General features: G+C 43.8%; 2 protein-coding genes across 2 annotated transcripts in view; one reads left to right on the forward strand and one right to left on the reverse strand.

Annotated features, from left to right (window-relative positions):
• Positions 1-21509, forward strand: part of ELP1 (elongator acetyltransferase complex subunit 1) — a 43774-nt gene extending 22265 nt beyond the window's left edge. The window contains exons 20-37 of the mRNA XM_083592877.1: positions 771-844; positions 935-1013; positions 2634-2713; positions 4030-4167; positions 4895-4980; positions 5339-5487; positions 6670-6793; positions 7235-7332; positions 8558-8759; positions 11435-11496; positions 12982-13044; positions 13169-13229; positions 14448-14561; positions 15431-15542; positions 17273-17400; positions 18745-18899; positions 19907-19985; positions 20747-21509. Of these exons, the coding sequence (XP_083449003.1) occupies positions 771-844; positions 935-1013; positions 2634-2713; positions 4030-4167; positions 4895-4980; positions 5339-5487; positions 6670-6793; positions 7235-7332; positions 8558-8759; positions 11435-11496; positions 12982-13044; positions 13169-13229; positions 14448-14561; positions 15431-15542; positions 17273-17400; positions 18745-18899; positions 19907-19985; positions 20747-20814 (1872 nt within the window). The 3' untranslated portion in view covers positions 20815-21509. The remainder of the gene's footprint in view (positions 1-770; positions 845-934; positions 1014-2633; positions 2714-4029; positions 4168-4894; positions 4981-5338; positions 5488-6669; positions 6794-7234; positions 7333-8557; positions 8760-11434; positions 11497-12981; positions 13045-13168; positions 13230-14447; positions 14562-15430; positions 15543-17272; positions 17401-18744; positions 18900-19906; positions 19986-20746) is intronic.
• A 1561-nt stretch (positions 21510-23070) lies between these two features.
• On the reverse strand, positions 23071-25222 carry ACTL7A (actin like 7A). Its single transcript, XM_083593708.1, has one exon. The coding sequence runs from the start codon at positions 24796-24798 to the stop codon at positions 23572-23574; it is 1227 nt and encodes a 408-aa protein (XP_083449834.1). The 5' UTR covers positions 24799-25222; the 3' UTR covers positions 23071-23571.
• Between the last annotated feature and the right edge of the window lie 1353 nt (positions 25223-26575).

Here is a 26575-nt window from a genome sequence, read left to right on the forward strand (position 1 = left end):
AGGCTAGATAGATTATTATTTGAATGATTTCCCATAAAAAGAACTAGCTTGCTGAGGAAGAGGTGAGGCTGCACCCTTCTCCCTCATGTGCCAGTATTACAGTATAGAAATGGGATGCGGGTGGCGCTGTGGGTTAAACCACTGAGCCTCGGGCTTGCCGATCAGAAGGTCGGCAGTTCGAATCCCCGCGACGGGGTGAGCTCCCGTTGCTCTTTCCCAGCTCCTGCCAACCTAGCAGTTCGAAAGCATGCCAGTGCAAGTAGATAAATAGGTGCCACTGCGGCGGGAAAGTAAATGGCATTTCCGTGCTCTCTGGTTTCCGTCACGGTGTCCTGTTGCTCCAGAAGCAGTTTAGTCATACTGGCCACATGACCCAGAAAGCTGTCTGTAGACAAATGCTGGCTCCCTCGGCCTGAAAGCTAGATGAGCACTGCAAACCAATAATCGTATTTGACTGGAGTTAACCATCCAGGGGTCCTTTGCTTTTACCTTTATAGAAATAAAAATATGGGGCAGACATTTTGCACTTGTTTTTTAATGTCCCCATAGCTCCAGCTATTTAGACACTTGCTAAAAATATATATATTTTTCACCAAGCTTTCCTTGAATATGTCCTTTTGCAATATCCATTTATTTGATTACTGAAGGCTGTCTCAGGTGGCTGCAAAAGGGAAGGGGCGCTGTTCATGACTCCTCCCTCTGCTATTGGCAATAAGCGATTGTGGTGTTAGCAGCAAGGGCGGTAAATTTATGTTGGGATCTTCCTGCAGATGCCGAGAGGAAACTTGGAAACCGTTCATCACCGTGCTCTTGTTTTGGCCCAAGTGCGCAAGTGGCTGGACTGGTGAGTCAAGTTGATGGGACGTTGGGAGCAATTTGGGACATGTGTCTTCCTCTTTCGAATGACTTACCATCATTCTGCCTCTCCTGTCAGCCTCCAGTTCAAAGAAGCCTTTGAATGCATGAGGAAGCTGCGAATCAATCTCAACCTCATTTATGACCACAATCCAAAGGCAAGTTTGAATAAACCTGTTGTCAACGTTGCTCAGAGTCCATCTGTTTGGGGAGAGGGCCTGAACATCACGAATCCTCTCAGCGAGTTGATGGCTGTTAGCACTGTCACCCAGCTAAAGAACTATTAACTGATAAATCATCTAAAACTCATAAAGGTAAAGGTAAAGGGACCCCTGACCATTAGGTCCAGTCGTGACCGACTCTGGGGTTGCGGCGCTCATCTCGCTTTATTGGCTGAGGGAGCCGGCGTACAGCTTCCGGGTCATGTGGCCAGCATGACTAAGCCGCTTCTGGTGAACCAGAGCAGCACACGGAAACACTGTTTATCTTCCCACCGGACCAGTACCTATTTATCTACTTGCACTTTTTGCACTTTGACGATACAATTTATCAATTTAAATTTGCACAAGTGTAAAAACAATTGTCAGAGCTGCCCGAGGTCCCAGCTCACAAAGGACCAACGCCACTTCGTTGTTAAGTACGGAAGTCTTTATTGAAGTTCAGTTTCACTTCCAGAGCCGCAGCGTGCAGCTCTACGTCTCAAACTTCAGACCGCTGAAGCTCCGTCTGAGTCTCCTCCCCCCAGACACCAGTTTAAGACTCTAGCCTTGCTCCACCTCTTCCTCTGCTCTTTCCTCCTCTGGTTCCGCCTGTCCGTCGGGGTCTCGCCCTTTCTAGACTCTTCTGACGCTGAATCCCCTGAGCCTTCCCCCTCCCTCCGGCGGGCTTTAGGAGCTGGTTCCCAATCCGGGTCTCCTGCTGTCCCTCGCGCCTGTACATTTGAACTTGGCGCGCGCGCCCAGCCAGCAACTTTCCTCCTGACCGTTTCACTGCTGCTGTCACTGCTTCCCCCTTCAGGGAGGCTAGCTGCAACTGACCTCCCCTCCGTTCCCCCACTCTCCGTTGGAGGCGTGGTCAGCCCTGACTCATCTTCTCTCCCCGCTGGAGGAGACGCTGGTCCTGACACATGTGACTCTTCCCCCCCACTACGCTCTGGTGGGGAAACTGGTCCTGATCCCCCGCTGCTGCTTTGGGGTTCCCCGCTGGCTCCTTGTTTCTGGTGCGTACCCCCTGGGACCCCCCTTGCCCTGACCATCGGCGCCCCCTTCTGGGAATCTTCTGATTCGCTGGAGAAGCTCATAGAATCTCTCGGGTCACTGTCATACTCCCCTACGCTGCCCTCGGATTCTTCCCCTTCGCTCTCCATTTCCTCTCTCCCCAGTGCTCCTGCTCTTGAGTCCCTGACAATTTATCAATTTAAATTTGCACAAGTGTAAAAACAGTTGTTCTGTTACAATAGCAGACTTTCTCCATCGATAATGTTAGGGGTGTTCCGTATCTCTTGACCCAAGTTAGGAGATCAGGAAATATGATTTCTGCTCCATGGCACACAGAAAGTTAGATAAGGTGTCCTCCAAATGCCATTTCTGATACCTATTCACGTTGAGTGAGGATTTCCCAGGTTTATCAGTCATAAACCATCTGGACTGCTTTGTTAGATGGGCTAAGAAAGGCCATTTCAGCATGAAATTTACTTTGAGTTTCTTCTGCCTAATTAAAATTGGTCCGCAAATTTAACAGGGATGATGTGAAGTTAACAGGTCTTGGTTTCGTTTCAGGTTTTCCTGGAAAATGTGGAAACATTTATAAAACAAATTGATTCAGTGAGTTTTATCAACTTGTTCCTCACAGAGCTGAAGTGAGTATTGCCTGGTTAATGTGTAAAGACCAAGAGGTTAACAGCGCATTATACATGGGTGCTGTATTTGAAAATGCAAAATAGCTTTGAGAGGGGAAGCTGAAGAAAGGAGTGCTTAACCCTCTCCCCAGCTCTCATTTTTCCATTTCAGAACTGCCCCTCTAAAGTATTATCTCTCCTGGAGGAGAAAAAATGGTTTCTCTTAATTTCCCCCATCCTGAAGCTGTTCTGCTTTTTCAAAAGCAGGGCACTATTGCACGCATTGGCACAGCCTTCGTCAACCTAGTGCTCTCCAGATGTTTTGAATGACACGGGAGCTGTGGTCCAGAACATCTGGAGGGCAACAGGTTGGCAAAGGCAGCATTAGGGTGTAGCACACAGTTAGTTCCTGAGGAAGTTCTTGTCCCACAAGTCTTTCGATTGCTCTTGTTTCCTTTTCACTTTCCTTTCAGCGTTCAGTCTGTCTATAGGGGCTAAGGTAACAAAGGAGGAGGAATCGGATATTTTGGATGAAACTTGATGTGTTTACATATATTTTTTGAGGACTGGTTGAGAGGGAGGTCCTATTCCTACAAACATGAACAATCAGACAGCTGACTGAGAGGGAGAACTCTGTGCAAAACAGATTCTGCATCAAGTAAAGGCGAATTTTGCAATCTGTACATCGTGCAGATTAAATTTGTTATATTTTCTTTTATTTTTGCACCATTGTCATTATTATTTTGTGCAAAATGTATTCTGATTTGCCTGTATGGAGAAGGCAAGTGAAATTCCAACCTCAGTCACTTGAACCTTTCTGGTTTCTAAGATTTCATTATGCCATTCCCACACATTTTCATGTACTGTATTTTTTGCTCTATAAGACTCACTTTTTCCCTCCTAAAAAGTAAGGGGAAATGTGTGTGCGTCTTATGGATTGAATGCAGGCTGCGCAGCTATCCCAGAAGCCAGAACAGCAAGAGGGATTGCTGCTTTCACTGTGCAGTGATCCCTCTTGCTGTTCTGGCTTCTGAGATTCAGAATATTTTTTTCCCTGTTTTCCTCCTCCCAAAACTAGGTGCATCTTGTGATCTGGTGTGTCTTGTAGAGCGAAAAATACGGTATATTTTTGCCGACTTAAGGGCTAGAAATTTGTATGAAAAATAAAATCCAAAATGCTGAGGACTTTAGGAAGCTGGATTTTGTGCTTTTGAGAAACACACAGCCCTACCAATTTTTTTAGTCAGTCTTGTTGCATGATGTGTTTATCCTGTGTACATGTTTGTATTGTAGATGGCACTGAGACCTAATTTCTTTGTTTATGTGCTCCTTCCTAGAGAAGAAGACTACACAAAGACTATGTACCCACCTCTAGAGTCTACCAATGTCTGTGAGCTTCATGATTCTGATGGGAAAAAGGTTAACCTCATCTGTGATGCAATGAGAACAGCCATGGAGAACATCAGTGCTACCAAGTATTCAACATATCTTTCTAGAATACCTCTGTATATAGAAGCCATAGAACCCTGATAGAACTCTGATAGGAGTGCTGGGTCTATACAGAAAGGAAGGAGTTTGACTTTTAATGACAGGACTACCAGATCACCAGAGTTGTGAGGAAAGAGGAAATTTATTTTCACCCGCATCCACCAAAAATCCTCGGAGCTTGGGGTTCAGGGTATGTGGGAAGAGGAGGGAATGCAGCTTCTGGCTTAAGGAGCGGTGAGTGTTTCCTCTCTCCTTTCTCAAGGTCTAGAGCAGGGTTTCCCAAACTTGGGTCTCCAGCTGTTGTTGGACTACGACTCCCATCATCCCAGTGGCCAGGGATGATGGGAATTGTAGTTCAAAAACAGCTGGAGACCCAAGTTAGGGAAACCCTGGTCTAGAGACTGTGACTCCTTATGGTGCCAGTAAGCGGAGGCAGAATTGGCTCTCTCCATTTGCTCTTTTCATTCTAATTTACCTCAGTCATGGACAGAAGGGCCGGGAGATGATGAAATAATTTTCAACCCAGACTTCCTCTCTATCCCTTTAAAAACAGCTTCTTTGCTAAAAAGGGGTGTGGGGTGTTATAGGAGCTGAAGAAAGGGGCTAGGCATCTAAATCTCTTCTCTTCCACTTTTAAGCAAAATATGGGAGAAGTGAACAACTACCTAAAGTCCAGAGGTTTTAACACCCGTCTTTCCCCTCTGTCCTCTTTAGATACTGTTTGTCCATACTGACCTCTCATGTGAAAAAGAGCCCCCCAGAACTTGAAACAGCTCTGCAGAGAATTCGTAAGCTTCGAGGCACGTTATTAGGGTTGAATTGATTGAACACATGTTATGGGGTTTAAAACTGAGGGAGTGCCGGTTAGGCATTATCTAGATTTACCGGGGGATTTTTGGGCTCATTACTCACTCCTTTGGAGTTTCACCAAATTCTGGACTCATGTTTCCAAGATTTTTTAAAGGAACAATGAGGGCAAGAAACTTGCTTATTGTACATTAAAGCTCAGTTTCTCATGCAATCAATCTGTGCTGATAGTGCTTGCTTGTTAAACAAGTTCATACGTTTCTGTGCAACATCTTCCTTAGACGTCATCTGATTCAGCAGTCGCCTTTTGAAAGTCTTTTTAATAATAATAATAATTATTTTAAACTGCAGAGCAAACTTCAATAACTGCTGGATCTGTGAGCGCAGAAGAAGCTCTCAAATACCTGCTGTACTTGGTAGATGTCAATGAGTTGTATGATCATTCTCTGGGGACATACGATTTCGATTTAGTCATCATGGTTGCTGAGAAGTCTCAGAAGGTAATTTTGTGTTTTTTCCCCCATAGCCCATCTACTGCCCTGTCCTAGATGTCGGAACAAAAACAACAAAAATTATCACTGCTTTATCAAAATACTCTCTCAAGGGGATAGCCAGTGTAGTGTACGGTTAGAGCAATAGACCTAAGACCTGGGAGACCCAGGTTCGAATTCCCACTCTGGCCCAGTCACTGCCTCTCAGCCTAAGCCGTTGGAGAAAAAAGTGGTATATAACTGCAAAATACACTCCCAAGAATTGCTTCTGCTACCCAAGCTCCTCCGCTGTCAATGGCTGCATGCACACTAAACCTTTTAAAGTACGACCGGAGCACATTCCTTCCATCAAAGAATTCTGGGCACTGTGATTTACCCGTCACAGAATTACAATTCCCAGCAGCGCTTAAGGAACTACAGGTCCCAGAATTCTTTGAGGGAGGAAATGTGCTTTAAAAGGTATAGTGTATACACAGCCATAAGCATACAGGGTTGTCCATTCTGTGCAGTTCCTACAGATCACACCTGTTTCTTAGTGCCAGTTCTTCTTTGCCTTCATTATCCTTTGCCTCATTTTCCCACACTGCTGTTTAAATTGTCTGTGGCAATCTCTCCCCAGCCTGGTGCCCTCCAGATGTTGTTGGACTGCAACTCCCATCATCCCCAACAATTGGCCACACTGGCAGGGGCTGCTGGGAACTAGAGTCCGGCAACATCTAAGGCTGGTCTGTGGTGACCCAAGTGGGGTGTCTTTGGAGAGTGTTCATGAAGTTGCTTTGTCAGAAGTTGAGTCATGACATAATAATAATAATATAATAATAATATTTTATTATTTATACCCCGCCCATCTGCGTCTTCTCAAGGAATTTAATAAAATGACAGTGGGGACAATAGAGGCTGAGAAAACTGAGAGCCCCAACCCCCCCCCCCAAAAAAAAAGAAGGGAAGGAAGAAGAAAAAAAGGAGAGAACAATATTCATTAGAAAAAGTGAATGAGTTTACAACAAGAACACAAAATTTCTGAAAATAGAATGTGTCCTTTGACACAACAACAAGGCAAATAGTTTCTGCTCAGATCTAGACTGCATTTTGTGGGGAGACTGTTCAAGCTGCTGTTCCTTTGACAACTAGGCAACTGAAGCTCATGCCTTCCAAAAATAATTATTTTTTAATACCCTCTTTTTTGGGCAGGATCCTAAGGAATATCTCCCATTCTTAAACAGACTTAAGAAAATGGAAAACAATTACCAGAGATACTCTATAGATAAATATTTGAAGAGGTATTCAAAGGCTCTTCACCATCTCAGCAAATGTGGTAGGTACCCTGGCTGTGTGGTTTCTTGCGGGGCGAAGATTCTTTTTGCCGCATCTTATATTTTCTGGTAACTATAGCTGATTACCCAACAATAGTGGCTTCATAAACTGATTATCTGAATGCAGCCAACATTTTCAGGATTTTTTCTTCCTGTCCACCCTCAAGAGACTGAATGCTGGGCTAAATAGACCATAGATTTGAGGCTACGTATCTATATTTAATTTTTTCCTTTTGGAATAACTGGGGCTATAACTTGCTCCCCACTCCTCTCTCTCCAACTAAGATTTTTATGTTTGTCCTCAGGTAGCTCAAAAGTTTTGCTTTCGCACTAGGACTTGCCTAGCCAAACCCCACTCTAGTCAGCCCAGATTGGCTTGTGCAGTTATGTGAAAACCGTTGCTTGCTTTCTTCCCAAGAAAGTGTATTTTGCTTTCCCCTCAGGGCCAGAGCATTTTTCAGAGTTCCTGAACTTGGTGGTGGATCAGAACTTATTTAATGAAGCCTTGAAGCTATACTTGCCAGACACCCAAGAGTACAAGGTGTGTGAAATACTTTCCCCATTGTTGTACCTTTTTCTTATTACTACTTTATTACTTGTGAGAACAGGCTGCTCTACTGCAGTGATAAAAGGCAGGTTGCAGGCTAGACGTTGGCCAATAACTTACTCCAAACCACTTCATCAATTTAAAAGCCAAGTCCCTTTTCCCTGAAGGGTGAACAGCTCTTCCTGCATATCAGTTAACTCAGTGGCTTCTCCTTCATGTTTTTATAAAGTTTTATTTCTAAAACAAGAAGTAAAATAACAGTTGCACACATGATCATAGCCTGTTATGTACAAGGTTCAACATTTAGTCAGGAATCTGTGTGTGTTTTGTAATTCTGTTTCACTGGCTTAAAGAACATGTACAAAAAACAAACAAACAGGAAACAACAAAATGGAGTACGGTAAGCATCATGTTTCATTACAAATCCTAAAGAAGTATCACATGATAGAGTTAGCAGGCAGAAATGAAATCATTGAGAACATAAGCTCTCTTAGTCTGTCTTCTTGAGTCTCCCCAGAAGGAGACATGGGTGATTGGGGCTAGGAGAGTTATGGTAAAGATTTAGAAACATAGGAGATGAGAGGGAACTAAACAACAATTTGTCTTTCTGAGCCACCGACCTTATTACCCTCAGATTTGCGTGTGCCATACTATGATATTTAACCTGTTTTGTCCAGCGCTCCTCAAGTCAGTGAATAATAATAATAATAATTAATGATAATAATAATTTATTGTTTAAGGAACTTGCTGAATTAAAAATTGAATTGGAATACAAGAAGGGGAGATGTGGGGAAGTCAAGGAAATATGTTATTGAAAGAAAGGACTGTAATTATATGTGTGTTTTTTTTGGTTGTTTTTTTTGAAATTTTCAATAAATATTCTATTAAAAAAAAAAATTATTGTTTATACCCCGCCCATCTGGCTGGGTTTCCCCAGCCACTCTGGGCGGCTCCCACAGAATATTAATAATAAAAAGTGATAAAACACCAAACATTAAAAGCTTCCCTAAACAGGGCTGCCTTCAGATGTCTTCTAAAAGTCAAAAAGTTGTTTATGTCCTTGACATCTAACAGGAGGGCGTTTCACAGGGCGGGTGCCACTACCGAGAAGGCCCTCTGCCTGGTTCCCTGTGACCTCACTTCTCGCAGTGAGGGAACTGCCAGTGCAAAGTAGCCATCTCTCCCCCAACTCCAATTTCTTTACATCTCTGCCTTGCAGACTGTTAGCTATGCTTATGGAGAACACTTGATCCAGAAGCATCTCCCTGAGCAAGCGGGGCTAATCTTCTTCCGCTGCGGTGCATTTGAGAGAGCGCTGGATGCCTTTTTGATCAGCGGTAATTGGCAGCTGGCCCTGACGGCAGCCGGCGAGCTTTGTTACACCGAAGACAAGCTGGCCAACCTGGCGAGGAGCATGGCAGGTGAGCATTCCGAAATGCATGCGGCCTCTCCTTTGTGCTGCTCCAGGGTTGCCACCTGTCCTCTTTTTCCAGGACACGTCCTCCTTTTCAGCGGTAAAATTTCTGTCCGGGTGGATTTTTTCAATTTGCCAAAATATCTCTGGCTATACAGTGGTACCTTGGTTCTCAAACTTAATCCGTTCCGGAAGTCGGTTCCAATACCAAAGCATTCCAAAGCCAAGGCATGCTTTCCCATAGAAAGTAATGCAAAATGGATTGATCCATTCCTAAAACAGCAGTTTAACATGAATTTTTCTATCTAATGAGATCATTGGTCCATAAAATGAAGGCAATAAACAATGTACTGCAGTCACACAATCAATCAATTCAGTAGCTGAACTGGGTTCCACGCAGTCACAAAAATAAACAAAAAAGAGCCGCAAAAACAAAAATGCTAAATAAATAGCAAAAACAAACAAACCTAAGTGTAACACTCAAAATGGAAGTGTGGCACTCAAATCGTCAGCATAACACTCAAAACAGAAATGTGGCACTCAAAACGGAAGCTTAACACTCAAAACGGAGCACATTTGGCTTCCGAAAAACGTTTGCAAACCGGAACACTTACTTCCGGGTTTGCAGTGCTTGGGTTCCAAGCTGTTTGAGTACCAAGGTGTTTGAGAACCAAGGTATCACTGTACTTTCTGGATGAGACATAGACGTAACTGGTGGTTGAAGTCTTGCTTTCCCACTAAGGAAGATTGGCAAATTTAGTTAATGGAGTACGTGGAAATGGCTAAATTAACTGGGAAACCTAGAAATCAAGATGACAACAAATATAAAAAACAATGGGAAATGTTTATTGCATATTTACAGAAGCAATGTATGCAAGTTAATATATTAGCAGGATTTTTTTTAAAAAAAAACCCACTTGTAATGTTATATATAATGTGTAAACTTGGAGGTCATTAGAGATGAAGATTTTATTGACATTCGTTAATGAAGATAATACAAAGGAACCAGGGGATGGAGTGGAAGAAAGTTGAGGGATTCAAGTAATCCTAGAATGTGGATTCAAAAATTGATTGTTTATATAGTTGTTTTAAATAATTTAGCTTATGTGTGTTTTTTAATGCAATGATTTTATTTTTATTTTTTGTGAAAATTTATTTGTGTGTGTGTGTGTGGGTGTGGGTGTGTGTGAGGACTTGCTTTCCTCTTCTCTTCACCTGGCCCCCTCAGCAATATATCACAGCTTCTATAGCCTACATATAGTCGGGGTATTTAAAATGAGAGTTGTCATAGCGTCCTCTTGTTTGCTCTTCAAAATATGGCAACCCTACGTCCCAGCTGCAGGTTAGATCCATAACATGGCACCCTGCCTGTGTCTCTTGTATGCTCAAGGCCTGTTCAGATTATGCATTCTGCCCGAGCTTCTAGTTGGGAAGAGATGGGGAGAAGGCCTCAGGCCTGGATGCCCTCCTTCCCTCCACAAAGTATGGGATCTCCTGGTTCGTTTTCTGCTTTCTCTTAAGGGAGAATTGGGAGCATAATAGCCTGAGGGCCATTCTCAGTCTTACCCTGAATTTAATCCTGACAGAAGATCACAGAAGAAGCCCTTGGAAACCAAAAGGAGTTTTGAGACAGAGCACCCTGAAGTTAGATCAAGAAAGACAGCATCTTAAAAAGCAGAGACATCACCTTGCCGACAAAGGTCTTTATAGTTAAAGCTATGGTCTTCCCAGTAGTGATGTATGGAAGTGAGAGCTGGACCGTAAAGAAGGCTGATTGCCGAAGAATTGATGCTTTTGAAATATGGTGCTGGAGGAGACTCTTGAGAGTCCCATGGACTGCAAGAAGATCAAACCTCTCCATTCTGAAGGAAATCAGCCCTGAGTGCTCACTGGAAGGACAGATCCTGAAGCTGAGGCTCCAAGACTTTGGCCACCTCATGAGAAGAGAAGACTCCCTGGAAAAGACCCTGATGTTGGGAAAGATGGAGGGCACAAGGAGAAGGGGAGAACAGAGGATGAGATGGTTGGACAGTGTTCTCGAAGCTACCAGCATGAGTTTGACCACACTGCGGGAGGCAGTGGAAGGCAGGAGTGCCTGGCGTGCTCTGGTCCAGGGGGTCACGAAGAGTCGGACATGACTAAACAACAACAGCCCTGAAGTTGGAAATAGTACAGCACTTCAAATGCCCTGCACAGCCAACTTTCCCTTCATGTTATCTGCTTCTCTTCCCTTCTTTGCCATTCTCAATTTTTGCCAAATCTCCCCCCCCGCCACTACACACACACTGCTGAATTCCTTGAAGCCCAAATAGTGAGACCAAGTATTCATTAATGCAGATTAAATCTGTGCAGCAGTTTCAACTTGCATAAGTCTGTGCAAAGAGTGGGGTTGCTATGGTGCAGAAATTTATACGCCAGTTACACTTCGTATCAGGATGCTGTTGTTTTTAACCATTTTACCAGGCAATACGAATGAATGGAATCCCCTGCTGCTGATGATTACTTGATCTAATTTAAGAACTGGTTTCTTTAATTAATGGGGATCACATACAAGGAGGAAATCAGAACCCGCAATATATTAAAGCAATAACACAGGCAGGGTTTGTTTAACCTAGAAGTGTTTCTTTTTTCTTCTCCCCACCCGCCCCCCAAAAAATTTAATTTAAATCTTCCTTCTTTCAGGGAAATTTGTTGAAAAAAGAAAGTATGCAGATGCAGCAATACTCCTGGAACAATATGCCAAGGTATAGCCTAAATTTCAGATGAAGGGCAGTACAGAGGTACCTCAGGTTACATACGCTTCAGGTTACATACACTTAAGGTTACAGACTCCGCTAACCCAGAAATAGTGCTTCAGGTTAAGAACTTTGCTCCAGGATGAGAACAGAAATTGTGTGGCGGCAGCAGGAGGCCCCATTAGCTAAAGTGGTGCTTCAGGTTAAGAACAGTTTCAGGTTAAGAACAGACCTCCGGAACGAATTAAGTACTTAACCCAAGGTACCACTATACACAAATTTAATAATTATAATAATTTCTCTTCTTCCACCCCCGCTGCTTGTTGCTTAGATTCCCAGCTTACTACCCCTGTGTCTCTTTGTGCTGTCTGGCCTGGGTTCTAAAGACAGGCATTACGGTACAGCGGTCAGAGTGTCAGACTAGGACCTGGGAAACCAGGGTTTGAATCCCCACATAGCCATGAAGCTCACTGGTTTACCTCAGGACAGTCCCTGCATCTCCAAGTAACCTACCTTACAGGGTTGTTTTGAGGATAAAAAAGGGGGTGGGAACGACATGTGCTGCCTTCAGCTTCTTGGAGGAAAGGCGGGATATAAATGAAATACATAGTGCAAGAATTGGCCAACTAACAACCAGTGAGCTAGATCCTGCCCCCGGCAAATTAAAATCAATGTGTGTGAGAAATATTCAGTACTTCCATTCACCTTCCAGTGTAATTATATTCTGTAGTTTGTTATACTTTCCCTCTGGGATTTTGTTTGTAAAGCCCTGACTGTTGTGCACGTCATCATAATTCTTAAGTTTATTAAACACTTTGTGCTTTTTTTTGTTTTTTTTGCTTTTTATATGCTGTGCTCTCTTATTTTACTACTATCTGTAAATCGCTTTAAAATTGTTTTTGACAAAGTAATAATCATAAATGAATAAGAATAAAAATGTGCACTCCACCCTCGAGACCATTCCATTGTAACTATCCAACCTCCCAAAATTTCAACACCTCTTGCGATGATTTGACCCCTCTCCGTTTTAACAGTCAAAATTCTGCAAACACCCTCCATATCTCCTCAGAATCATTTCTCCTGCATATTCCCCGTCTTACCTTAATGGCACGTGTTAATTTATCATTCTTAGCTATATCCCACACCTCTTTATACCATTCTTCCATTTTATATTCTGCTTGCCCCTTCCACTTCCTAGCTATCATAATGTGTGCAGCTGTCAATAAATTTGTGAGCAAGTCCTTCATAGTCTGTGAACCTTCCACTCCATCGTAAATGGATAATAATGCTACCTTTGGACTTTTGGTCAGCTTTATCCCAGTGATTTCTGTTGTCTCCTTAAACACACTTTGCAAAAAATAATTGTACATATTTACACCCCCACCACATGTGAACATAATTTCCTGTTTCCTGTAAATCACTTTGAGGCATGTGTAAAGCGACAAATAAACATAAAAATAGAAGGCAGAAAATGCTTTGCTTCCGTTTTTCCAGGATTACGAAGAGGCCATCCTTCTTCTCCTGGAAGGGACCACTTGGGATGAAGCCCTAAGATTGGTGAGATCCTTCATAACATGAACCCATTTTCGTTACCTGCCTGTTGAACGAATTTGTGTTTGTCACTCAACAACAACCTTGATGTGGGCTTTTATGTCCCTTCTCTTTTTCCTCTGTCTCCCAGATTTACAAATATAACAGGACTGACATTCTGGAGACCAACTTCAGACCATCTCTGCTGGAAGGTAAAACTTACCACTTCATGTTTGCTGGGATGCTCTCAGAAGTGCAGGGATGCTGGGATTCCCGGTGTTGTAGGAAGACAGGGATACTGGGATGTGGGACTCTACTGGTCTGAGATCAGCACTTGTGCAAGGATATTGATAAATGTTGTCTTGGTATGCAGAAGCAACTTCAGACTGCAGGTGGGAAATTGTGTGTTCAAATGTTTCCTTTGTGCAAAGCAAACCTTCCTGTGCATGGAAAGCTAGTCCATCAGAGATGACTAGAGAACTGTTTCAAGATGAAATTCTGCCTTCTCTTTTAGTGGGGTTGGGTAGGATTCAGCCTTTTTAATGTTAGACAAGCACTTTTAGGTAATTTCCCCCCTTGTTTTTTCTTTTCCTTTTTTAGAAATAGTTTTTATTGGTTTTACAAACTAAATCACACAATTAACATTTAAAAACATTTTTTTTTAAATAAAACAAGATTCTTCCGAATCTTATAACTTCCCTCCTCCCCACCCTGGGTCCTTTAAATAATATATATATATATATATATATATATATATATAAAATATTTTATTAATTTTCCAAAAATAACAAACTTATACAATAACAATATATATTCATTTCCAGATATTTAAAGAGTCGACTTCCCCCTAAACCCTTCCTTGGTTACTTTGTGTTTCTTCACACCGCATGACCTCAGTAGAGGGCCTTTAAATATCTTAATCAACTGCATATTATAGTTCATCTGCATTTTAGTCCTCCAGTATATCCAAAGCCTTTGTAACGTTGCAAGAGTTATTCAAAGCCTGCCAAAGAGTTCAAGTTTTTGCAGTGTTCTTTTAAATATAATCGATATTTGTCCCATTCTCTACTGAAGTTTTGATCCTCCTGGTTTCTGATTTTCCCAGCCAATCTCACCATCTCTGCATAGTCAAGTAGTTTCATCTCCCAGTCCGCCTATTCCCTTGTTTTTTCAGTGTATTTGGTTCTCACATGATTTGCATTTTATGGGTTTGTGTAAGCCACTTTGAGAGACACCTTTCTGAAAAGCAATGAATAAAAGTGCCAAGATAAGGTGTGTACACCAGGGAAGATTCACCTTGACAACCTGCCTTCAGCTTGTACAGTGCTGTCTTCTTGATATGGGGTTTTTCCTTGCTTAGACAAAGTTTTTAATGTGCCTGCGTCAGTTTTACTGCAAAATGCTTCTTCCCCTGTTGTCGCCCTCAATAGTTCAGAAAAATCATCTGGCGTTCCTGGAGACTCAGAAAGCAGCATTTTCTTGCCATCAGAAGCGCCTTTCTGTGGTCAGAGAGCTGAAGCAGCAAGCCCGGAATGAGATGCTGGGTATGCAATGGTCTTGTGTCCTGCCACAGATTAGCTCCTGGGCTCAAGCTGGGTTTTGAGATAGACCTAGTCATGTAAGATAAAGCTATCAATGGCTACTACTTGTGCTGCCTTCAGGTTCACAGGCAATATTATCTCCTGAATGCCTGGTGCTAGGAATAAACAACTGGGTGGAGAGGGTCGCTGTTGCCTCTATGCCATGTTCATAGGGAGCCAGTGTGGTATAGTGGTTAAAAGCGATAGACTTGTAATCTGGTGAACCGGGTTCACTTCCCTGCTCCTCCACATGCAGCTGCTGGGTGACCTTGGGCTAGTCACACTTCTCTGAAGTCTCTCAGCCCCACTCACCTCACAGAGTGTTGGTTATGGGGGAGGAAGGGAAAGGAGATTGTTAGCCACTTTGAGACTCCTTAAGGTAGTGATAAAGCGGGATATCAAATCCAAACTCCTCTTCTTCTTCTTCTTCATCAGCTTCCCAGAGGCATATGGGTGGTCACTGTTGGGAAGAGGAGGCTGAACTGGATAAGCCTTATAGCAGCAAGGAGTCAGTGTATGTTCTTATGGACTAGCACCATGGAGGCCAAAGTTTGAATTGCAGGTCTTTGATTATATCAAATCAATTTCGTCCCAGGTTCAAATCATGGCTCACTTGTGGAGCGACTTTGCAAAGTCACTCTCTCCCAGCTTTTGGGCTTCCCTTTGTGAGATGGAACAGCAATAACTAGCTGTCTGGCAGAATTGTTTTGGAGAAAAAGGCCTGTCAGACATTGCTGGGTGTCATAGAAATACTGTTGTGGGGAGGATTTAGGAGGCGGTATGGGGGATGCTTTGTTCTTTCTCCTCCTGATCCAGGTGACTGACTTTTGCAGATCTCGAATTGCCAAACTGCCCAGAATCGGATCTCTTTTCTGATGCCAGCAGCATGGTGACAGCTAGCGACGCGAGTTCCAAATACACTCACAGTAACTCGAGAATATCTGCGTATGTACTTTGCCCTCGCATCAGCTTTTCAGTGGCCTGGTTCAAGTGGGAAGGTTGGGAATTATGTTTGCACAAATGGAGGTTGTGCCTGGTTCTCTTTTGCAGATCCCATTCATTTGATCATCTGCATTAGGGCTTTGATCACCAAGCAGACCAAAAAGTAATTGCTTCATCCATGCAACATTTTAACCTGAACGGTTGCCTAATTTCACCTGTAAGGAACATTGTTATCAGAAGTGTATGTGTAATTTCAATGTTACATCTCTCTTCGTGTTTTATGTGTTGTGTTGATGACAACCAAGCACACACACTCTGTAAGTGTGAAAGTATTGCTGTTAGGTGGTACTGAGTTTATTATAGAGTCTATTTACTTGGGTTGTATGGTTAAACACATGCTCCCCACTTGCAGACCTGTGGTGCCCCAATAATAATAATAATAATAATAATAATTTATTATTTCTACCCCGCCCATCTGGCTGGGCTTCCCCAGCCACTCTGGGCAGCTTCCAACAAAATATTAAAATACTGTAATACATCAAACATTAAAAGCTTCCCTAAACAGGGCTGCCTTCAGATGTCTTCTAAAAGTCTGGTAGTTGTTGTTCTCTTTGACATCTGATGGGAGGGCGTTCCACAGGGCGGGCGCCACTACCGAGAAGGCCCTCTGCCTGGTTCCCTGTAACTTGACTTCTCGCAGCGAGGGAACCGCCAGAAGGCCCTCGGAGCTGGACCTCAGTGTCCGGGTAGAACGATGGGGGTAGAGACGCTCCTTCAGGTATACTGGACCGAGGCCGTTTAGGGCTTTAAAGGTCAGCACCAACACTTTGAATTTTGCTCGGAAACGTACTGGGAGCCAATGTAGGTCTTTCAAGACCGGTGCTATGTGGTCTCGGCGGCTGCTCCCAGTCACCAGTCTAGCTGCCGCATTCTGGATTAGTTGTAGTTTCCGGGTCACCTTCAAAGGTAGCCCCATATAAATACATAAGATGGGTGGGTCGTCATTGCTCTCTCTTGCACAGATTTCAATGATCCTGCCTTTCTTTTTACCCCAGACGTTGAATCTTCAGTGGTGGTGGGAAAATAGAGGGATAGGTTGAAACAAGAGGTTGAAACTAAAAGCTAGTTCTCACTTAAACAGTAAAACCGTCTTGTCCAGGGTTTCCCAAGCTTGGGTCTCCAGCTGTTTTTGGACTACAACTCCCATCATCCCTAGCTATTAGGACCAGTGGACAGGGATGATGGGAATTTGGTAGCTGGAGACCAAAGTTTGGGAAACTCTGGTCGTGGCTATACCATTTCAGCCTGCCTGTAGGTGCACATGATGGAATACTTCTCCTTACCACCCTATTCCTAAAACCAGTATCCTTTCACATAAAAAACTAGCACAGCCAGACCACAGGTTCTAGCTTCTTCCTAAAATGCTAGCTTTCCACAGTACATGTGGAGGCATTGACAACAAAACCAAGCTCTCCTCAATCTGCCTTTCCATTTATGGTTTCCCTCTTATTTCCTCCTTGTAAAACAGATCCCCCCCCCCAAATTTGGGTCCATAGTTGTTGTTGGACTACAACTCCCATCATCCATGACCACAGGTCCTGCTAGCTAGGGATGATGGGAGTTGTAGTCCCAACAACAGCTAGGGACCCAAGATTGAGGAGAAAAAACTGCTCCCAAAGAACTCCAACTTCACTGTTGTGTATAGATGTTTCATGGCATTTCATCTATTGTAGACGCTCGTCAAAGAACCGTCGCAAGGCAGAGCGTAAGAAACACAGCCTCAAGGAAGGGAGCCCCTTAGAGGATGTTGCACTCCTGGAAGTTTTAGGGGAAATAGTCCGGAGTGTTGACAATCTAAAAGGTTAGTCACTGAGGTTCTTCGAACTTTGGATGCCGTCTGAAGGAAGAGGCTCAGAACCGATTCTGAAAAAGCCTGGGTTCGGGGGAAGGAGTAGGGAACGGGACCCCACAAAGAGCAAGGAATTAACAATTTCCAGAGAGAGTTTCTAAATGCAGTGGCTTTGAATTATAGGCTGCCTTCATTAATGGATAAGCCTAAATGGCAGAATGACCAATAACAAAGTGAGTAAAACAAAAATGCTTGAATACTGGAGTACTGAAGCCAACGTTCATGTCGCTGCTGGATAATTCTGATTTAAAGCTACTCTGAAGAGGTCAACAATGAAAACCTGACACAGGCTAGCTAACTCCATGAAGAAGCCTGAATTCTGAGGTGTTGAACTTTCTCTCTGTTATTCAATATTCCCTGAAGATGAGCTTCTGATATGTCAGGACGTAGTCCTTTACAGTGGCACCTCGGGTTACATACACTTCAGGTTACATACACTTCAGGTTACAGACTCCGCTAACCCAGAAATAGTGCTTCAGGTTAAGAACTTTGCTTCAGGATGAGAACAGAAATTGTGCAGCGGTGGCACAGCGGCAGCAGGAAGCCCCATTAGCTAAAGTGGTGCTTCAGGTTAAGAACAGTTTCAGGTTAAGAACAGACCTCCGGAACAAATTAATTACTTAACCCGAGGTACCACTGTATGTTAAAATAATAGTGATACCCACGTCCCCCCTTTTTTTCTTGGTTTGCCTTCATCACTAGAATACATTCCCAACATATTTAACTTATTAAGTAGACTTAGGAAAATATATTAAATGTTTGAAGTGCCAGAGCCATTGACATATTTGGCCTGAACTTTAAAAGTTGTTTGCTTTTTACTGATCAATAGGGTACAAGGCAGTTTGCACTTCCTGCCTTTACATCTCATCGAGCAAAAGGCTCCTATTGTTGTTTCTTAAATGGAAACCTGAATATTCAGGGATGGGGATTGGAATGTCCCTGAAGGGAATAGGTCCTGCAGAGGCCCCCAGACCCTTTTATTTTCCAGAGGAAAGGAATAGGTGCTCATTTTGTGTGGGCCCAAGAGAGAGGGGGATTCTGTGGAATAAATAATAATAATATATTACTTATACCCCACCCATCTGGCTGGGTTTCCCCAGCCGTTCTGGGCGGCTTCCAACAGAATATTAAAATACAATAGTCTATTAAACAATAAAAGCTTCCCTAAATCTTGTGGTACTTCCAGGCTGGGTTTGGAGGGCAAAGTAGCAACTTTGTGTATTATCCCCCACAATTAAAGAATTTCAGTTTTGACTTATAATAATTGGGATGGGGGTGCTTTAATTTCTTCCCAAGGTGAGATACACAGCCTTTTAAAGCATCTCGTCCTCTTTGGCTATGACGGGCGAGCCCAGGAGTTGCAGCAAGCCTTTGAAGAGACCCTTCGCGTGGTGGAGCAATCCCTCCTTGAAATCTGGACACCAGATCTGCAGCAGATCCCAGCCAACTCGGTACAAATTTAACTGAGTAATCACTACCTTGCCTTGTCTGCTTTTGCTTACTGCACAAGGGGCTTAAACGCTGCTGGCAGCCTTGTTGTTTCATTACTAAGACTGCAGCTAACCACTTTTCATTTTGAAGAAAAAAAGTAGTCACAGGGCTCCGATCTGGCATGCTCTCCCAATTATCACGGTGCTGACAAGCAAGGACTACCCAGAGCGAGCAATTACTGTATTTTTCTGTGTATAAGACGCCCTGATGTGTAAGACGCCCCTTATTTTGGGGGACTCAAATTTAAGAAAATGGGAGGGAGGTGGCTCAGAGTTGTTGAGCTTTTTTGGGGGGGGGGTTTGCCAAAAATCGCTCACCCACACGCAAAAATCAGCCTCTCATCTGTCCCCTCGCCGGCAGAATCTGCCAATCACCCACCATATTGCCACAGTGTCAACCAATCAAGACCAGCCCTTGATGCATGCAGCAACCAATAACACGCCCGATAGCTGCTGACAGCCGTGGCAGCAACCAATCAAACAACCACCCCATGCACTATCCATGTATAAAACGACCCCCACTTGTTAGGGTAATTTCATTGTTAGACATAGACCTGATTGACGTAGCGTTAAGCCAAACGATGACTTTGAATGACATGAATATGCCGATTCGAAGAGAGGAGTCTGCCAGCAATTTGCTTCTTCCTGGTCATTTTTGTGCTGTGCTGTGCTGTGCTACCCAGGGCTAAACCATGGTTTGGCTTGGCTCAGCATATAGTGTGAACCAGGGCTCAGCTCCAGACAAACCATGAGCTGTAACCCAGACCTGTTCTTGGGTTTATAGCTTGTGATCTGTCTGGAGGAGTCAAACCACGAACCTGGGTTCAGATATAATGCGGAGCAAAACCACAGCTTAGCCCTGGGTAGCATGGCAGCAGTAGGGCTCACTAAACCGTGGCTGGGCTTAGCATTGCATGTTTAGTGAGCCACAGACTAATTGCTCCACTTGCCTATCCTTGCGATTTTAGATCCTGGGTCCCAATTCAACCGCCAATAGCATAAGCGCTGCCTACAATCAGCAAAAGACAATGGCTCCAGCATCACAAGGTGGGTGAGAGAAATTATACGCTGCCCAAATCAATTGTTACTGTGATTGAATTCAGCATTTAATTTCTGTATACATATAGGTGAAAGCTTGTTTGACTGGAAACCCTCTAATCCCAAAGGGTGTGGAGGAAGCTGCTTCTGATTTTGAAAGCTGAGGGAACATACTCTATACATACTCAGAGGCACTATTCTTTATTTCTTCATATATTCCTGAGCTGGCTCCTAGCATTCAAAACTGGTTCCGGAGCTGATCCCCTACTAAGTTGTGACTCAGATTATGTTCTGTTTCTATAAAAATCCTGATAAGTAAATAAAACAATTCATACCATGTAATTTCATTATCTATAATGCTTGGTTTTATTGGTATTTGTAATGAATATTTGATATTATGTAAACCACACAGAGTTTTTTTTGGTGATTAATCTTGATTAAATATGGTTATCATGAGGCATACCATTCAGTAAAGTTCCAGAAACCATCTGTGCTGATCACAAAGCAATGAGATTAAAAACGGGAATGCCAGATTTTTATACTCTTCATTAATTCATTTTAAGTATGCCTCCAATAGCAGGTGGAATTGTAGGAATTACAAATTTCCTTCTTCCCCTCCCCCTTTAAAAAAAATGCTATTGTGAGGTTTTGGCATTTGCACCTCCTTTCAGTTTCTGAATTCCCCATATTACATGTAAAATGCATTTGCTTGCCTGCTTATTTTTGTCTATAATTATTAGTATTGTCTTTTGTTTCCCCCTCTCTCCCAGATCCTGAGTTCTTTATACCTCCCAAACTCAACAAAAGCATCCCGTGGAAACTGAACCTTCTCCAATAATCTAGACCCTGAAGCTGTTAGATGGACTGAGCGCCTGTATTTCTGTGTCTTCAGATTCTGAAATATGTGCCTTCTCCCGATCTTGCAGCTGATCATGTATCCTGAAGTGACAAGCGATTGGCAGGCCAAAGTCAGTGCTGACCAACCTTGTTACATAGCTCTGAGTTATGGCCTGCCTCCCTCCCTCCTCTTTTCTCCTGCTGCTGAGTTCAGATGGATTACCTGGACAACCAAACACAAAAGCCTCTGCAAAACAAGCAGGCAACATCTGTTTATTTAAAATTGTTGGCTCAAAACAACATTTTTTTGCTCTTTGCTCCCTTTTTTGGCAGTGGATATCACAAAACAATCTTTTAAAACTTGAAAGCAGAACTGCGCCTTAGCTGCATTGTGGTTTTCTAGGCTGAATGGCGACTTCTCTGTGTCTTTTAAGGACACCCAACTCAAACTCAAATACGGACATCAGTTACCCTGCATAGCAAAAGTGAAGCACCCACTGAACCAGATGCGCTTTGTAATTCCCTCAAGAGCACAGCACTCCTGGTACAAACACACCACAGCTGTATCAACTGAGTATCTGATGGTGGATTTTCTAACCTTGAAATACCACGTTTTGACAAAATATTTATAGGAGCTGCCCCTTTTTCTCAAAATCAAGGAGAAAGAAGGGCTAATAAAGTTTCATTGTCACCTTTTCCCATTCTGGGTCTCTATATCTTTTGGTTCTTCTGTTCTTTGTGAACAAACTTTAGTACCTGCATTTTCCTTTTTTTTGGAGGGGGGTTGGAAATCTCCATGGAAAAGCTGATGAATCAATGGCGCATCTTTCTTTTATGGAAAGATGTTTTCTAGTAGCAAAACTAAAATCTTACACTAAGTATTTGTTTGTGTGGTTTTTTTAAATTTAAAAATAATACTAATATTTTTATATCGCCTTCACGGTACTCCAGGTGGCATTTGTGGCATTCCCTTGTGCTCTCTCATCCAGGCACTGCCTTGATCCAGGCTGACTTAACTTCAGCAAAGTGGCTTCATTATGTTCCCTCTGACTACACCTGGGGACACCTGTTTTGATTGGTACCTAAAGGTAGTCCTTGTCTCCAGGTCCGTAATAAGTGAAAAACACATACCGTATTGGCCCGAATATAAGCCACACTTTCCCCCCAAATTCCAACCGTGAAAAGTTAAAGTGAGGCTTATATTTGTGACCTTATGGTATGCAGTCAGAAGCGCAGGGCAAACAGTGCCAGGAGCGTGGGGAAGTGGCACCTGCCCCACACATTGTCTCCCCCCCCCCCTGTCCTCTCCCCTAAGGCCAGGAAAGGAAAGAGCATGGAAAGGGAAGGGCCGCCGCAACACAGCGCGGCTCCCCCCCCCGCCCCCAACCAGTATGCAGCCAGGAGCAGCGAGGAATGGAGCGGCTTATATTCAGGTATTTTTCCCTTCCCCCCCGCCCTCCAGTTTTAAAGCTGCAGCTTATATTTGGGCCAATGCGGTAATTTAATGAAATCAAAACATGAGGCAGGGGGGCAGAATTATTACAGGGACTTCTCTGAAGGTGGATAATTCTCTCTGCCCGCAATAAAAAGAAAACACTCTTACTAAAAAGAGCAAAGTATACCTCAAGTTTTTAGTTAAGAGTAGGGCTTTTAGCAACATAAATTCTGTGCATGCCTACTCAGAACCAAATTCCATTTAGTTCAATGGCATTTACTCCCAGGTAAGTGTGTGCGGGTGGCGCTGTGGGTTAAACCACAGAGCCTAGGACTTGCCGATCAGAAGGTTGGTGGTTCAAATCCCCACGACGGGGTGAGCTCCCATTGCTCGGTCCCAGCTCCTGCCCACCTAGCAGTTCGAAAGCACATCAAAGTGCAAGTAGATAAATAGGTACCGCTCCGGTGGGAAGGTAAACTGCATTTCTGTGCACTGCTCTGGTTCGCCAGAAGCGGCTTAGTCATTCTGGCCACATGACCTGGAAGCTGACTGCGGACAAACGCCGGCTCCCTCAGCCAGTAAAGCGAGATGAGCGCCGCAACCCCAGAGTTGTCTGCAACTGGACCTTACGGTCAGGGGTACCTTTACCTTTACCTAAGTGTGTGTATAGGATTGCAGTGCTGGATTATGCCTGATTGTGTGCGTGTGTAACTGCTATATTGATACAGCAACTTTTAACTTTCGTTTGTTTCGCTCTGCACTGCTGTTCTCGAGATAGAAAAGGAGTAAGGCATCCCTGAAAGGAACACAACTTTTGACTAATTCACACTTAACACATTTTATAAGTGAAAAGGCTTGTCCCTTTCCCCAAGCAAAAATATTTGAAAGATGTTGGCCTAGCAGGCAGTGTTTTCATGTTGAACTCCATTACAGTTTGGAACATAAGGCAAAATAATTCCAGTTTTCCGTTTCTTCTATAAGACAGAAATCCAGCCTGATGCTACACTTGCTTCCTGAGATAACTCACGACTGGATCCAGCAGGAAGGCCTTACCTATGCGCAAATTTGCTGTGCCACTTTTGTGTCAAGAAATGGAAAACCACTTTGTTATAACTGCAGAGTGTTTACTATGGGCTTTTAATACAGGGAGAACGGAAAGTAAGCAGTCCATTCGTGCTCACAGGTCAAGTAACTTTTCGATGGGTACTAACAGAAAAGCGGGTGTGAGACTTCTTTAGCCTCTCTGCATCTAGCTTAAGGAGTGTGTGTGTGTGTGTGTGTGTGTGTGTGTGTGTGTGTAAGAGTTTAATCAGTGGTGGGAGCTCAGAAACATTTCCTGTAGATGTAAAAAGGACCTCGTTCTTCGTATTCTTTCCTATAAACCCAGAGCTGCTGGAAAGCCTTAAGGGAGGCCAAGATGGAGCCTCCGGTCCACACAGACGTTTTCCTCTCAGGGGCAGCTGTTGAAATGGGATTGTCATTTGGACACATTTTAATCAGCTCTCTCTGAAAGCGGTCAGCAAAGCCCTTAAGCATTGTACAGCCCCCACACAACAAGATGTTGCCCATCAGGTTCTTTTTGAGCGTGACGTCGCACTTATTGAGGGAAGTCATGGTGAGGAGAGGCAGGCCCAGCTGCTGCGAGTTGATCAAGGACGGCTTGAAGAGTATTTCGGAGCACAGGAATCTCTCTTTGCCGATAATGATGGTTTGCCCGTCAGGAAGCTCATATTCCATCTCGTATTTCCTGGAAGGTGCTGTTGCCTCCTGTTGGAAGTCCACGGAAGTGAAGCAGTGGTTCTCTTTGATATCTTCCAGAATGGGCCAGTCTCTCTCTGTGAACAAGTTCACAGAGTCATTTAATAACTTCATGAGGTGTTGTGTGACATCGGACCCAGCATAGTCGACCCTTTCAGTAATGCTTGGCATGGTGTAGCCTTCATAAATGGGGACCACGTAGGAAACGCCGTGACCGCTCTCTACGACTAGACCCGACGTCTTGCCATAGGAATACATGGACAATCTAGATTGGTAAGCGATGTGCATGGCAGGAGTGCAAAAGCTCTCAAAGAGCATTTCTGCGTATTTTTCTCGGTTGGTGGTAGGGCTCAGGGGCGGATCGGATACTAGGACCGCGTGCTCCTCGGGCCGAATCTTCATCTCCTTCAGGAAAAGATATTCCCACATGTCTTGAACAGTATCCCAGTCCACTATGATCCCATGTCTCAAAGGGTTCACAAGCTTCAGGGGTATTCCTGCATCTCGAAGTTCTCTGCCGACAAAAGTCTCTTTCCTATTGTCTCCCGTTTTTGCCGTCTCTTGGATATGCTTGCCCACAGTCGATGAGACCACATGGCTTGGCTTGAGTTCCCCAGCAAACCCACACTTGCAGGAGCCAGTGCCAATGTCTACGACGACAGCTCTGGTCTCCTTCACCACCATCCTTGGAGTTGCCTCCCCTTCATCTCTAGCTCTGGCTGAGCCAGGCTTCATAAGCGGCCCCCTCTTCAACGGCACGGAACCAGAACTTGCACTTCCTCGGCTAGACATTTTCTGTCTCGTTTCTCATTTACGCCCATTCTCTAGGTGCTGGGCTCCATTTCAAACAAGCGGCGATGCCCACAGTGAGTTTCAGAACCTTCAGAACCTAGATGACACTGGCATTGTGCATTATGACATCATCCACCTTGCAGACGCAAGCAGGAAATGGTCATAATATGCGTCTGCACTGGAGGAATTTGTCAGAATTCCTGCTCCGTGATTGCAGTCATGGGATTTTTGTCTATCACATGACAGTGTATGTTTTGACTCCATGGAGTGGGAAGTGACAAAGACAGGATGTTTGTGTTACTGTGTTCCGTGAAGTGGGACTATTGTCCTTTGTTCTTTTTCTCTTTGCTGTCTGATGCTAGAGAGAGAGGGAGCCATGTTGCAGTGCTCCGTGTGTGTTTATATGTAAATAAAGTGGATTAGCCAAAATGCTGAGTTGCTGAGGTCTGTCACGCAGCTGCGAAGACTCTGTGGATCCCTAAGTGTGCTGGTGTCGTTTGGCATTGGTCGCTGTGATGTTCGGGCAGAAGAAAGCTTTTGAAGCTCCCAAACGATTGACCAGGAGGGAGTGAACATGCCAGTCAGGCATGTGTCTCTACCAGGGTCCTACTCAAGAGTAGGACGAGCTCCTGGCAGAATTAAGGTGGATTTGGGGTTTGCCAAAATAATTTAACAATTGCTGGTACTCTTATTTGATCTGCAATTTATTGGGCATGTTGTAGATACGCCTTGTTGATGGTTCAGTATGAAAGTGAGCAAAGGTCTGGTATATTAGTTATTAAGTGTTCTGGCTTACAGCTAACATCTGTGGAATAGCCTTAGGAATACAATGTGAAACTGTATACCTCAGAATACTCAGTTAACCCCCTCTTTAAGCATCTTGATCTCTTCTAGGGTAATAGGGATATTGGAAAAAAGACCCAATGGCCTTATCTGGCCCTTTCGGGTTACCAACATGGCCTACAGGATCTACTTGGTTTCCCCATGTCACACTAGAACCCCGAGGTCCACCAAACAGAGCCAAGGGCATAAGTGTGTCCCAGATGGATGGAAATACACTAATAATTCAGGAATGGGAACATGCTGATTCCAGGAATCTGAGATGGGTACTAGAAGCGAGTTTGTAAGTTCTTCCATACAAAAATCTACTCCCCTCACCAAGCATTTTGTTAGCCACCTAATTTTGCAGTCTGCGTGAAATTATTTTTAGTTGTTAGATAATTAGGAGTCAACCCCTTGGTGATCTACTGCAAATTTCTCAAAACCAGTTTGAAATCTGTATTGTGATATCGGTTTCATAGTTTTTGACCTGGCAATACAGTATATTGGGAATCATGATGTGTTTGTGTGTGCTATGCAAAAAATCACTATGTGGGGGAAACCGTGAAGCCAGCCAATTCTTCTCTTGATTCCTACAGTTCGTTAACTCTGCTCTGCCTCATGCAGTGGGCAGTGAATCACAAGAGCAGGTGCCGCCAAAAATCACAATGCAGGGAAAATCATGAAGCCAGCCAGTGTCTCTACACAGCTCCATCCTTTTTTCAGACATGGTGATCTATTGATATATCGCGATGTTTAGATGGTGATATATCACGATGTTGAAAACGAGATTATCACCCAGCCCTACTAAAGGGGAAGAGATTTTGGTCACAAGATAAAACCCAGTTTGATTTCCATCCAGCCCCACCTGCTCCAAAAGATAAATGCCCTTTAGAAAGGGTTTGAGGCTACTCCTTTTGGTTCCACCTACCCAGGAACACCATGCGCTACCAGAGAC

Source organism: Podarcis filfolensis, assembly GCF_964270895.1.
Source record: "Podarcis filfolensis genome assembly, chromosome: 17".
NCBI classification, from domain to species: Eukaryota; Metazoa; Chordata; class Lepidosauria; order Squamata; family Lacertidae; genus Podarcis; species Podarcis filfolensis.

What these genes read in the sequence shown, in the direction of transcription:
- ACTL7A (XM_083593708.1), bottom strand. Translation starts at nt 24,798, where the DNA reads ATGTCTAGCCGAGGAAGTGCAAGTTCTGGTTCCGTGCCGTTGAAGAGG.